Below are 15020 nucleotides of genomic sequence, written 5' to 3' on the forward strand. Positions count from 1 at the left end.
TGTATTTATTGTGGATTTATGTATCACCGTGGTGTATTTTTATGATTTCTAGGACATTCCCTGTACCCTCATTTTCTAAATTGTTGGCATTTTTAATATAATTATATTCATATTTTTAAATGTTGGAGGCTGAGGTTATGAATACATTACAGTCAGCTTCTTTCGATTTACATTACCACATGGTCCCATCTGTCACGATAGCCACTGCTGCCTACATCTACACTACCAGTGGTATCTCGTTGTGTGTGCAGCTTTTAAATGAGTAGCTCACTTGTCGTGCTGAAAGTACTTTGACCCAGCGCAATAATATTCAATAAAAATGTTTGAAAAGGAATATGTTATTTTTGATGGGAAGTATCGTGAAATTGAGGAGGATTTCCAGTAAACCCTCATTAAAAAAAAAAAAATAATAAAAAAAATAAAAATAAAATAAAAATTTAGTATATAGAACGTGTATTACTTGGTAATTATCTGAGTAGGTTAAAATCTCTTAAAATGTCCATGATTTTTTCCAAGTTCAGCCTTTTCTGACCAAAAAATAGCTTTGACGTAAGTTGCAAACAGAAATTTTGCAAGGTTGTGTTTATTTTGTCACAAAACAGTGTAAACAGGTGATAGTAAAGTATAAACTATGTAAAGAATACAGAACGTAAACAATTGCAATAAGCGTCATTGAAGACAAAATTGTTCTTCGTTTTTTCTGAGTTAACGGATATGCACACACATTCTGACAACTGGCTAATGTTCTCAGTAAGTACTGTGTCCACCTCTGGCAGAATACAGGCCCAACAATTATGGGGCATGCTGTGAATGATGTCATCAAGCTCATGTTGAGGCAATGATGCCCATTTTTCCTGCAGAGCTGCTTGTAAGTCTTGGAGAGTGGTTGATGGATGCTGACATGATGCAACCTTAAACTTCCTGGCAGATTAAAACTGTGTGCCGGACCGAGACTCGAACTCGGGACCTTTGCCTTTCGCGGGCAAGTGCTCTCCCAACTGAGCTACCCAAGCACGACTCACACCCCGTCCTCACAGCTTTAGTTCTGCCAGTACCTCATCTCCTACCTTCCAAACTTAACAGAAGCTCTCCTGTGAACCTTGCAGAACTACCATTCCTGAAAGAAAGGATATTGTGGAGACATGGTTTAGCCACAACCTGGGGGAAGTTTCCAGAATGAGACTTTCACTCTGCAGTGGAGAGCTTCTGTTAAGTTTGGAAGGTAGGAGACGAGGTACTGGCAGAAGTAAAGCTGTGAGGATGGGGCGTTAGTTGTGCTTGGGTAGCTCAGTTGGTAGAGCACTTGCCTGCGAAAGGCAAAGGTCTCGAGTTCGAGTCTTGGTCCGGCACACAGTTTTAATCTGCCAGGAAGTTTCATATCAGCGCACACTCTGCTGCAGAGTGAAAGTCTCATTCATGATGCAACCTCTCTGCCTAGTGCACCTCAGACATGCTCCATGGGATTCAGATCGGGAGAATGAGCAGGCCACGCCACACATTAAGTGCCCTCCATTTTGAAGAAACATCAACTGCTCTTGCTGTATGAGGTCAGTCATTATTGTCCATCAATAGGAAGTCTGGGCTACACCACCTCGCAACAACCGCACGAGGTCCCAAGATCTTGTCACAATACCTGACAGCAACTAAACTTGCTGATTCACCCATACAATTTCATTGAAGAGTGCTACTTGTGGTCAACATAATCCCTGCCCACAATCCTCCTTGATATTGGTCTCTTTCCATAAGGTTTGTGTCCCAGAATAGTGTTCCACATTCCTCCAGATGTGAATTTGTCGAGAATCAATACTCGTCTGTGAAAAGAACATTGGCCCACTGTTTGACCGCCCATGTGGCCTGTTGACAATTCCACTATAGATGTTCCCTGCTGTGAAGATGTATCAGAAGTACACATACATGCTGTCTCCGACAGTGAAGCCCACTCTGCCAATGCCTTCTGGACATTGTTTGTCGTGATACAACTCGTCCTCTTGTTGCTGTGATGTCAGATGCCAGGTGCTGTGCAGTACTAAGGCGGTACTATTGTGTCCTTATCCAAATAACGGACCTATCTGATATCACATGTGGTCGGACCTGCCCTGGTCTTTGGGATACTGTTTGAGTCTCTACAAATTGTTGCCACGTCCGAGAAACAACATAATGATTTACATTAAGCCAACGGGCCTCATCAGTTTGTGACTGTCCTCCTTTCGTTCTTCCTGCGGCCCTCCACCACAGAGTGTGTGGTAGGCATTTTCTTTGTGCCATACTGAATTGTCGGCAATTGTGGATGTGTGACTACCCGGCAAACACTACCCCATTTGATAGCTGCCCTGATGTTATTGTTGACGTGCTCGTCAGTTGACCGGAATGCCATTTTTCATGCAGAACATGATTGTCCGGACATCTGTTGACAGTTCCTATGATTATACAATGAATTAGACATAAGACGGAGAAATAGTGGTTGGTTGTTTTAATTTTGGACACCAGTGTATCAGTTAAATCACGTTCTGACGTTGAGTAACATGAGCAGGTTGTGCAGTCTCTAACCCCTACACTGTGGATGTGACTGGGGAAGCTTCCATAATAGAAAAACATCCTTCTCATAGAGTTTAGATATTATCTGTTACATGTGCAATCAATAAACCATGAGCGAGCTAACAGGTTGCACATTATAATACTGAAAGCCTCTTTGCCGTCATTTTTCTTCCCATTATTCTTTACATGCATTGTATGCCTTTGCTTAAATCTCTGGTCATATGCATTGAAATTGGGGAGTAGTAAATATCCATTAGGTGTTGCTTCTATTGTGGGGAGGTCCATGTACTTGTTTTGTAGGAGACCTCAGAACAGTTATCTCCATATTTGTAGTTCAATGATCATACGAAGAAAAGAGAGGAAAATGTGGCAAGGTTGCCCTCAGTGAATCAATTTTGGGAAATGGAATTCAGTATTTCAGTCTTCTCTTTATCACACACTATTTCAGAACTAACATGGTCACGGAGTGAATGGATACATTTAAAGTGATTCATTTACAGACTTTAATTAAGATGATAAGTTCTTGGATGATTCATCACATAAACACATATAATTTTACATTTTAATTAAAGGAACACTTTTCTCTCAAATTAATGTCTTTCTCACTGATCTGAACTTCATTCAGCTTTTGCTTGTCAACAAGACTTTGGCGTTATTTAAATCTGTGATGTTATCATGGCAGATTTTCATCGTGGCTGCTGAGTGAAGTGGTGCTGTGCTTAGAACTCTGGACTCATTGATTTAAGTTTTTCCATTATATCCTTAAATCAATTATGGCAAATGATGGGACAGTTGTTCTGGTAAGAAAACTGCTGGTTCCCTTCCCTATTTTTGTCGTATCCAAGCTTTTGCTCCAACTCTGATAACATTGTCATCACCAAGATGTTAAAATCTAGTTTGCCATCCTTCCCGTCTCCCTTTCTCCCTTCTTACATCCGTCCTTCAAACTCAGCTGTTGAACTATGTCGAGTCTTTCCCATCCAATACAACCTTGCTTAGCAACCATATGCCTGAAGCATATTGCACAATATTAATGAGATTTTTCATTGGTACTCCACATTTGGAGCCCAAAATCAGTGTTTGGAATAGAAAACCAGTAATCTTTTATCTAATTTTATTGCAAATCCTAAACAAATATGTCTTTTTATCTTTTTTTACGTAATCTGTAACGTGTACAATCATTTGTTCTACAACATCCTTACAGGTATTGTTTTCCTCTTCTGTATTAACTTGAGATGAAGCCCTTACCAGCAACTTTCTCCCTAAACTAACACATTTGTTGCTATCAGCATCACATCCTCCACACCACCGTGGAAATATTTTGTTTCTCTCACAAAGTATATCATTGTCTTAATGCTACTGCCCCTGAGATCACCTCTTAATCGCCGCCGCCACTCCCCCCCCCCCCCCCCCCCCCCCACTTACTTTCAATAAAACCTGTCATGCCAATGCCTATGACAGTTCAGTCCATCTCACCTCTATAGAGAGGGTTCCTCTTGAAATAGCAAAAGATGTTTGTCAGTTGACACAGAATTAGTGTTAGGTCACTATGTCAACATGGAGGGCGCTTAAGTGCCACCCAAGATGATTGGGTGCTGATGGAGGTTCTATACCGGTAAATTTTAATGGTCTGCTACTGAGTGAGGTGGCACGGTGGTTGGCACACTGGACACACATTCAGGAGGACAGCAGTTAAAATCTGTGTCCAGCCACTGTAAATTAGGTTTTCCCCAGTTTCTGTAAATTGATCCGAACAAATGCCCAGATGGTTCCTTTGAAAAGGGCATGGCTGACTTTCTTAACTATCCTTCTGAAATCTGAGCTTCTGCTCTGCCTCTAATGACCTTGCTGTTAACAGGATGTTATACTCGAGTCTTCCTCCCTTCCTTTAATGGCCTACTGCAGAGAACATTCTTGGTGGGTTTTCCATCATGTAAGAGACTTAATGTTCTGTGTGTCATCATCAGTTTGTAGTATGTGGAAACTTGTTTCAGAGTATCGTCTAGCTTGATGCCATCCTTATGACCGTAATGATATCTGTTCTGTTGTTAAGTATTTCTTTCCCATTTCCTCTCCTCAAAACTTATGGATACCCCAGCTGTCTGCATCTGCCATCTGCCGTGGGGGTGTACATCTCTCTCCAGTACTTGTCTTCCTCCTCCCCCCCACCCCCCCACCCCCCACCCCCAGGTAATTTATTCTCACTTTATTTTTTTGTGTCACAGTATTTTTTAATTTCTGGTGACATTGTTGCTTTCCTTTGGTTGTGTTATTTACTCTAGTACCAGCTTTCTCACCTTTTTCTTATTCTCTTTACAGTTTTGTCTCTCTGTACCCAGTTGATATTGAACCTAATTTGCCATGCACCCTATTCCTCTTCAGCTGTGTCTCCCTTGACCAAATGTCCTCAGTAGTGAGCACTTTGCTTTCCAACAGTTTCTTCTCTTTTGCTGAATGTTTGGCTCTGATAAATAATGCTGTGATGTCTGCTTTCTCGTAGTAAATTGTTTTTTTTTTCTTCAACACTTTGATATTCCAGAATGAACTTTTCGCTCTGCAGCGAAGTGTGTACTGACATGAAACTTCGTGGTGGATGGAAACTCTGTGCCAGACCTGGACTCAAAACCGGAACTTTGTCTTTCATGGGTTACCAACTGAGCTACTTGAGATGGCTCGTGACCCTTTCCTAACAACTTTACTTTCATCATGTTCTGGGTTTAAGTGCCAGTCTGGCACACAGTTTTAATTTGCCAGGGAGTTTCACTTTGAAACGGTTTGTCACTGCCTTACTACATCATTCCATACTTTGAAGCAACTCCTCTTTTTTCTTTATCTTCATGTATTTACTACACTTTCTAAGCAATTCATATGGCGTGTTAAATATAATGACGATAGTGACTTTTCATTAATCCTTTTACTTTCTTGTTTGTAGGAATATGATATTCCAGAAACTCAGTTCGAGCCAGATCTAAATCCACGAGCACCGTCTTTAACAACTGTTGTTATAGGATCCGATGATGAGGATGCAGAAACTACTGACAAACCAGTTGCCACTGCACCCGTTACAGAAGTAAGTTAAAGAAAGAATCAATATTTTCAAAGAAATATTTATGCTTGTATTTTGTTGATACTAACTTACGCAGTGTTCTGTTTTAAGATTGACGTGTAAGTCCTCTACATAAGAACTGTAAAATTTTGATGGATAACTTGTCCTCTTCAAAAGCTTATGGACAAGCAGTTGTTAGTCTAGCCTGCATAAAAATATGTCTCTTCTCGTCCCTAGAATTTATCCCATCCAGTATGGCGTCTGCTTTTTCAGTATTTGGCAAATGTATGGAAGTCCAGATGGTAGGAAATATTTTAAATCCATGATTTATATTGAGTCATTGATACTTAATGGATGATACATTTTTAACAAGCATTTTATTCTTGACTCACACTTAGTAATTTTTCCATTTTGATTAATGTGTTGAATATAAAGACTGTTTCGTAGTCAACTCAGTTTCAAATTATGCAGGTCACTGAATAGTGATGACCTGGGTCTAGAGGCTCATAGGACAGAAGGATGTGTTGGATGGAGAGTTTCCACCTATACAGTTTAAGCTCACTGGGTTTCAGGGGAAGGATTCAGATCACCTCGACTGTGAAACAACAATAGAAGTGAATCACATTGTTGTAAGTAGTACTCAGCTGTCTCACTATGGGATTTCCCCTTGACCTTAGTTACAGGGCTACTTATGGACAATCATTAAAATGTGTCTTTTGTTTTCATCAGCATGATCCTATCTAGTGCAGGGCCACCTTTTCAGGATTTGACAAATTTTGTTTTGTTATTTAACTTTATGGTCAGAAGCCCTTCCTGATACCACAGTTGTCAAGGTAACCTAAGGGAAGGAAGCAGTGTGTGCCACCAGTCTGTGAATTTTGTAAACTTTATTCGTTGTGTGGTTGTATTTTAACTTGGATAAAATAATTTTGGGTATTGGGCTGCATCATTGTAAACTACTAAAACAACTAAATTGTCAGGGTTTCACCTGCATTGAACAGTTTGAAGAGGTTATCATGGAGGGTGTGGCTGTATGGAACACTGTTGCCTGTGCTACCACTATGGTGGCTGATTGGAAGGCAACTCTTAGTTGTCTGTGCCATTCTGGTTAATGATTGGTTGGCAATCTCTCATTGGTGATTGGAAGGCAGTAGCAAATCAACAACTTGTGTCCAGGATGTAGTGTTTTCCTGCAGTGAGGCAGTAGGTTGCATGACTGTCTCCCATTGCCACTGTTTATACCGTTAAACCTCGGTCAAGAGCTGCTGCTGGCTGATGAACACATGTGGCCCCTGGGCTGGAATGCTGGCAGCCAGGCTGTAGGTAACTTGCAGCTATCCTACCTGTTCATGTTGTTTGGGAGATTCATTACTTCAGTGGCTCTCTTGTGGTGGCTGACGTATCCGTGGCAGCCTTTGAACAAACTGTGCAGATTCTGCGCCATTGCACCCACAATGCTGGGTGAGGTATGTGGAAGACATATTGCCGTATGTGCAAGCAGGACTACACAGATTTCATGAGTACCTCAACAGCTTACATAAGAACATAAAGTTCATGCTAGAATTGGAAAAAAAATGAGCGATTCCGTTTGTGGATGTGGGGGGTCTACAGAACATTTAGGGGCAAACTAGGGCATAAAGTCTATGGGAAACTGACCTTCACGAACAGATTTGCACCACCATCCAGCACAAAACAATGCTGTGCTACATATGCTGACAGCCCAAGCTCGCTAGATTAGTGATGCCAACAGCATACAGTATTAACTGAACAAACTCAAAACAATATTCTGTATGAATGTATACATCAGCAGAGACATATAATGGACTATGAGATATAGCAAATGCAAAACAGACAAATGTACAGAAGATACCCCTCCTGTTGCTTGCATAACTTATGTGAGAGGCGTTAGCGACTGTGTAGGCAAGGCACTGCATCACACAGTAATCAAAGCTGTATTTCAGAGTGGCTGTAAGATCTGAGACTTGTTGAGGTCTACTAAGGGTCCTGTGAATGCTCTCTACACTGTAGATGTGTACGAACTTCGGTGTGAATGCAGCAAGTCTTTGTTGGTGAAACCTGGAGACCCATTAGCACTGACATTTCGGAGCATGAACATTACATATGACTGGGACAGAACAACAAGTCAGTTGTAGCAGAAAACCACCAGGAACTTAGCTGTCCTATAAATTTTCAAGGACCTCACAAGCTTGGTTGGCAGCTGTGAGTGAAGCAACAGAAAATAAGAGAGGTTCTTGAAATAATTAAACGCTCTAACAACATGAACAAAGAGGATGGGTACAAGTTACCTACGTCCTGGCTGTCAGCGATTCGGGCCCAGCGGACCAGTGTTCATCATCCAGCAGCACCACTTGACCCAAGGTTTAACAGTATGAACAGCGGCCGTGGGGGAATTGCCATGTAGACTTAGCAGGAAAACACTACCCCCTGGATGCAAGCTGATGATTTGCTACTGCCTTCCAGCCTTCCACTCACTGACAAGAGATTGCCTACTAGTCACTTAATAAATTGGCACAGGAAACAGCCTACCAATATGCTACCTTCTACCAACCACCCACTAGAAGTACTTTCCAATCAGCCATCAGGGTAGAACAGGCAATAGTGTACCATAAGGCTGCTCCCTCCATAACAGCCTCTTCAAATTGTCCAGTGATATCTCAGATATATGACATTGGCAGTCACCAGATAATGGAATGACAGTATGTAAAGGGATGGGCACTCCAGGTAGGAATATCAACAATGTAGGAAAAGACGACTGCTTCTTACTGTAGAGATAACACACTAAGTTGCAGACAGGCACAATAACATACACTTACACACAAGCTTTTGGCCACAGCCTTGTCAGAAAAAGAGAAATATACACCATTCATTCACCCAAGCAAGAACACCTCACACACACACACACACACACACACACACACACAACCACCAACTCTGGCTTTCTGGCCCAAGCTGCCAGAGTTGGCGGTCATGCGTTTATGAGGTGTGCTTGCTTGTGTGAATGAATGGTGCATGTTTCTCTTTTTCTGCTGAGGCTGTATCCAAAAGCTTGTGTGTTATCTTTACAGTAAGTAGCAATCTATCTTTTCCTGCTTTGTTAGTGTATGAAGTAAGACATTTACCAGTACACAGTAGTGAACCACCCTGAGGAGAACTGCAGCAAGTTGGTTGAAATGTCAGCAATTTAGGTGTTTTAGTAGTTTACGACGACACTGCCCAATACCCGAAATTATTTTATCCAAAATGACACCAGCTGTGGAAGCCTAAGAACTTATGTCATATTTTGACTGGTTGTTATCTTAGTCTCTGAGGCGGAATTTGGAGTCCAGCCTGCATGTGCTGTTACAAGTGTGGGAAACTGCATGAAAACCTGCCAACCCCTGGTTGCTAATGTGCTGTGTAGATGTGATATGAGTCTGGTTCAGCTCCCTGTCTCACAAGCTAGCTTGCTGCGTGTTAGTCTATATGAGCAGGTGCCTGTATAAATTGGTATATTGGATGAATATGAAGTAAAGGACCAAACTTATGGAGATGACAAGAAAAAAAAACAAAAATGTTCATATCAACATATCTGGAAATGGAGAATTAATGCAATAAAACAATAGTGCTTACACATTGCTTTAGACGTTACATAGTATTAATTTCTTACATTTCACAAAAGATGTTCAGAGTAGCCAACATGGGATGCTGTGCAGGCATTCACACGTCACATTGGGGATTGCTTCACTCTTTCAAATGTTCCAGCCTGTAGCCAAATAGTGTCATAGGTCGTATTTGAGGGTCTGCACATCTACAACTGGTTCAGCAGACATCCTCACCAGTTAAAATCAAAGGGGTTTCAATCTGGTGATCAAGATGATTGCGATGATGTGAGGTGTTGATAAATGATGTGGAAGTGGATTGGTGCTTCATTACACATGAATTACATTACTTGTCATATTCATAAAAGCACATCCTCCAGCAAAAGTGGCAGTGTATTCAGCAGGGATTCTACTTATATATGTTCATTAAGGCTTTGTGAATTAACAGTTGGCTATGTAGGTGGTCACCAATAATCCTTTCCCAAGCATTTCTACTACATGTACATCTACATTTATATTCTGCAAGTCACTGTTTCACTTACTAATTGAATCTCTGATAAAATACCCTGTTCTTCTTTTGATCTTCTCAGTATCCTCCATCAATCCTATCTCGTACTGATGAGCAATATTTAAGTATCAATCTAACAAGGGTTTTGTTAGCTACTTCGGCTGTGGTGCGACTAAACTTCTTGAGATTTCTTCCAATGAATCTCAGTCTACCATTTGCCGTACATGTGATTAGTTTTATGTGGCTGCTCCACTTTAAAGCACTCCGTTAAGATTACTCCTACATATTTGATCGAGATGGCAGCTTTTAGTGATCATTATGCAGTTATGTACATCACATAACAGTGGGTCTTTGCATGTATTTATGAACAATCATTTATCCCTTAAAACCCACTTCCTTTCGTCTTTCCCTCTCTTTCCCTCTTTCCTGATGAGGCAACAGTTTGTTGCGAAAGCTTTAATTTTGTGTGTATGTTTGTGTTTGTTTGTGTGTCTATCGACCTGCCAGCGCCTTCGTTTGGTAAGTCACCTGATCTTTGTTTTTATATGTAATTTTTCCCACGTGGAAGTTTCCCTCTATTATATTGAACAATCATTTACATTTTTATAATATTTAGGGCCAACTAACAATCCCTGCACCAAGGGTTGATCGTCTGCAGATCTTTCTGCATTTCATTACAGCTTTCTAAAGTTACAGCTTTTCTGTGTATGGTTATAGTTAAACTTTTGCTACTTGAGCCTGTGTAGAGGGAAAACTGTTTACCATATGGATACCCAACTTAATAGGAGTGATGTTCAGACTGTATGCTGCAGGCTTTGCATTGTTAGCAGTGTTAGTGTCATCACTTGCTATTAGGCACCAGTACTTGTATGTTAATGTAGGGTTGACACACAAGTAGTGCATTATAGTGCAAAGGTTGGTCTGGACAAAGTGAGCAGGGCTTTACTGGTAAAGCTGTTTTATCAAAACAACAGTATTAGTGGTGCTGCTGACTGCAAGTTTTGATGCATTAAAGAAATGAGGAGAGGTTGTCTTTCCACATCAGGGTTGAAGAACGTGATTCAGAAGTTTGAATTAACTAGTGATTTGGAATTGCTCCTGGGAGAGGCCAATGGCCAGATGTGTCCCAAATTGTTGAAGAAATTACTGTTGCCATGGCAGAGAGTGCTGGAAGCAATGTGCGATCTTCAAGCAGCGCATGAACTGCATCATGACAGCTGAACATTTCACAGTCCACTGTTGTTTTGGGCAGCAGTAGAGCAATCTCCTGCACTGTACCATGTTGTCATGGATGCAGATGATCATCACATTGAGCAATATTTATAACCTGGAACATGAACATGATACGCAATTAATAAATGTTAGCCTCTCATGTGGACATTAAAATGTGTTTCTTTCAATGATTTATCCATTATTTCTTTTCCACATGTTCTTAAAAATGTTTCCATGAAATTTCAGTGTCACACAATCGATTGTTTTTCCATACAATTGATTGTTTTTCCTGGGACTCCTCTCAAGTAGAAAAATTTAAATTATAACCACTCTATGTTATGAAAATTATTAATTTAATGACACTCCTTTGATATAAATCCAATGTTACTTATACAACTGAAGGTTTCTTTCCGTTAAGAATGATGTTCTGTGTCCTGTTTGTCAGGAATTCTTCAGTTCAGTGACAAAGCTAGTCTGAATTACATATGCATGTATTTTGTTCATCGAGTGACAGTGTGGAACTGTTCTGATCGCCATCTGGAAATCAAAGAACACGATATCAACATGGGTGCTAGTACTACTTCCTTTTGTATATCTTCGACAGAAAGAACAAGCTGCGTTTCACACAGTCATTGTTTGCAGAACCCATGCTGATTCTCTCATAGAAGATTTTTGATCTCCAGAGACCTCATAATACGTGAGTGTAAAACATGCTTCAGATTTCTACAATAGAATGGCATCAACAATATAAGCGTATAATTTTGTGTTCGACGACCCTTCTTGAAAACAAAAAATTGTATTCACACATTTCCAGTGACTAGGAATGCTTTGCTCATCCAGTGACTGTTGGTAGGCTGCTGCTGGAAGAGTGGCCAGTACTTTTGTGTGCTCTACATAGAACCATACAGGCATTCCAGCTTGCCTTTCCTCTGTTGAGCAGTTTCAGTTGATTTTCTGGCCTGCAGACAATTATTTTGTTATCTGTAATTGTAACATGCATGTGACATTTTAGAGGAGGAACCACAGTACGATCTGCCTCAATTAAAAAAGTTACAAAATATGAATTTATTATTTTGGCTTCTCTGTGTCATCCACCATTTTTATGCCATTAAGGTCACAGTTTGGCTGGACACGTGGCTTTTATTAATTTACTGATTTAGCATAAGACTAAAGCTTTATAGGAATTTCTGTCATATCAGTAGATAGAATTTCATTGATTGTTTTATGCATGACTATCCTTGCACTAATCAGCTATGTTTGCATCTGTGGTGAAGCTGTCTTTGCTGTTGGAACAACTTTGTTATGTGGCTGTTGAACCACAGCAGGTCTTTAACATCCATCACAACTTTGCTTATTACATACCTTGTAACATATCGGCCTGTTCCGTATGCCGCTTAAGTCTCGTCTATTTTTTTCTTTTGCCTTACTTCTTGATGTTTAGGATTTTGAATTATTATAAAATGTTTGTACACGACTCATATGATAACTTTCACTTTTTTCATATTTATTGTTCGTAAGTGCTTTAGATGACTAGTTTGCTTGTTATATATTATACTTGTTTCTTGACACAGATCGGCAAGCCATGCGGGCTAGAAATGGCCCAAACAAAATTCACAGGTGGCAATAATCAACATAGTAACTATAATTCGGGTGATTTATAAAAAGGTATTAGTGTATTGAAGGTGAGCCATGAGTGACTGCCACTGAAAATTACATGATGATTATCAAACTTCATTTGAATGGTGAAATAGTAACTGTATTGATTGAAAGCTTGTCCACAACTGACAGTGTCCTTGCGCATGATGACTATTTATAGATGCATGTATTACAGAAACTACAAAATATGGAACTATTGTTCGTTTATTAGCAGCAAAATACAGAAAAAGTAAAAAATACATTATACAGAAACATAGTTTAGTTTAACTGTGGTATGGACATCCTTAAACTGGTATAAATAATGGTTCAGTTTTATGTGGCACAAGTTTTTATGGGCATGGTGATATCCAAATCCCACAAAGAATTTTCTAGAAAGTTAAAAGTTATAATTTGAATAATTAACAGACTAACATTTTATTTTAGAGGACGTATAGGCCTATACTTTTGGAAATAGAAAAAAATAGGCTACAAAATTGTAACAGTGGATTTTAGAAAGAATTACATCTTAAGATTGGAAGATTCTAGGACATGATAATTCTGAATAGACATAACTTTTAAAATATTAGGTTTTGCTTGAAAGAGAAAAAGATGCTTTCAAATAAGGTATTTAAATCTTTAAATAACTAATTTTTAGCAGGGTTGAATTTTGATGTTAGGATATTTCTTTGCATTTCAGCATGAACATTTTTCATTTTTGTCATCAGCAGTTGGTAAACTACACTGTGAATAAGAAAATTCAGCAAGATACAGTGGAAATGAGGTACTCATTGTTTTATATGATGATGGTATATATGTTATGAATGAAAAGATGTCATAAAAAGTAAAAAAAAGTAATATTGGCTTCAGGAGTGGTGTAAAAGCAAGTAGGTAATCCCATCTGTTACAACCTATCTTAGGCGTATTGGTACTAAATCTTTGCTGATGCAATGATTGTCATGCCCTGGGGATTTTTTGTAGCCCACAGGTAATGATTCTGTAGATTTATATTGCCATCTCTACCAAATTATCATTTCATTGATGATGATACTGCTGACTGAACTCCCATATTGATGATGGCCTTAGCAACATCCAGTAACAAAACCTTTCTCATGCGGAAGAATGTGCTACCAATAATTGCTGCACATGTGTGATAAGAGTAGTATCGGTTTAGTAATGCAGGGTACACAGTACATTTCTTTGGCTTGCTTCATTCAGTGGGCCATGTGCTTGGAACTGGGATTGATCTCAAAAACGTGTAGAATGTGTTGTTCAAGAAGTGGTGTGTGGACATCACAAGGGCACTCAGGTTGTTTATCTCTGTGAAAGGACCCATACAGACATAAATGGAAAAAAATGCATCTAAATTGTTGTTGTGTTTTGGTTGGTACTGTGTATCTTGGTAAGTGGCTCAGTAATTTTGTGCGACCTCTCAACTGTTTCTGCATGCTTGACTGTAGACCAAAACTATCTTGGCTTGTTCTTGGAATGAATAACTAACCATTGTGCTTCATCTTACCTGAAATTGCACAAACTGCAACACTGAGAACAGTGTTGTTCATCAGTGCCATCTGTGTTGGCAAATATGTGTTAGTTAAATAATAAAGTAATACCGTGTAATGTATAATGGAATGCACGCTACTAAATGCGTTATTGTAGGATTACTGTCTCTTTTTGGATATATGTAATGTGAACTTTTTGTTCCCTTTTCTGTCAGAAGTCATCTGGAGAAGTTCGTTCCTTTACTTAATATTCACCCTGTAGGCCAATTATGACTGAGCTGATGTATAACATGTTTGCTTTCACAGCCTCTGATGTGATATGATCTACCTGTGACAAAACTGACATAGTATGTGCTGCTTTGTGGATGTATGAGTCATATAGTTATTTTTTCACCCAAGTACTTCCTATGTTGAAGGTGTTGTAAGCAGGAAGGACATGAGAACAGACCAGTATGTTTTGGAAGTCGTGCACAATGTATAATACTACTTTGGCAGGTACGGGAAGGATTTTGTGGAGGATATTTTTCATTTCAGGGCATAATGGAAGTCCTGACAGAGGATGTGATTTAGCTGTTCCATTCCACAGTAGTAGTCTGTGATGAGGAGTTGCTCCTTTGATTACCAAATGTGATTGGTGTATGCTAAGGTATGACATAGGAGATCTGCTTGTGGATCAGCTATTTGTGATATTGCTCATGAAGGTATTGGTAACCTTGTCAGTATTGGGTAGGAGGTAGCTCATCCTCATCATAGCAGATGTGACAACACCTGTGACAAGAATACATGTCAGGGAACTTTTGGAGTGAGATGTGCTACAGCTATCAACATATATGATGTTATTGAAGGCTGTGACAAGCATACATGTCAGGGAATTCTTGGAGTGAGATGGCCTACAGCTATCAAAATATATGATGTTATTGTAGGCTGGTGAACTTACTATAATCAGAGGTTTTTATGGGGTTCTCAGAGAGGTGGAAGCTGAAATG

The 15020-nt window shown here is 39.7% G+C and overlaps 1 protein-coding gene across 2 annotated transcripts in view; it reads left to right on the top strand.

Moving 5' to 3' along the window:
• The window catches only part of LOC126482391 (TP53-binding protein 1-like), a 287146-nt gene that overhangs the window by 82504 nt on the left and 189622 nt on the right, over window positions 1–15020 (top strand). For both annotated transcript variants that reach the window (XM_050106500.1, XM_050106498.1), the window contains exon 6: window positions 5468–5605. In XM_050106500.1, the coding sequence (XP_049962457.1) occupies window positions 5468–5605 (138 nt within the window). The remainder of the gene's footprint in view (window positions 1–5467; window positions 5606–15020) is intronic.

Source organism: Schistocerca serialis, chromosome 5, assembly GCF_023864345.2.
Source record: "Schistocerca serialis cubense isolate TAMUIC-IGC-003099 chromosome 5, iqSchSeri2.2, whole genome shotgun sequence".
NCBI lineage: Eukaryota > Metazoa > Arthropoda > Insecta > Orthoptera > Acrididae > Schistocerca > Schistocerca serialis.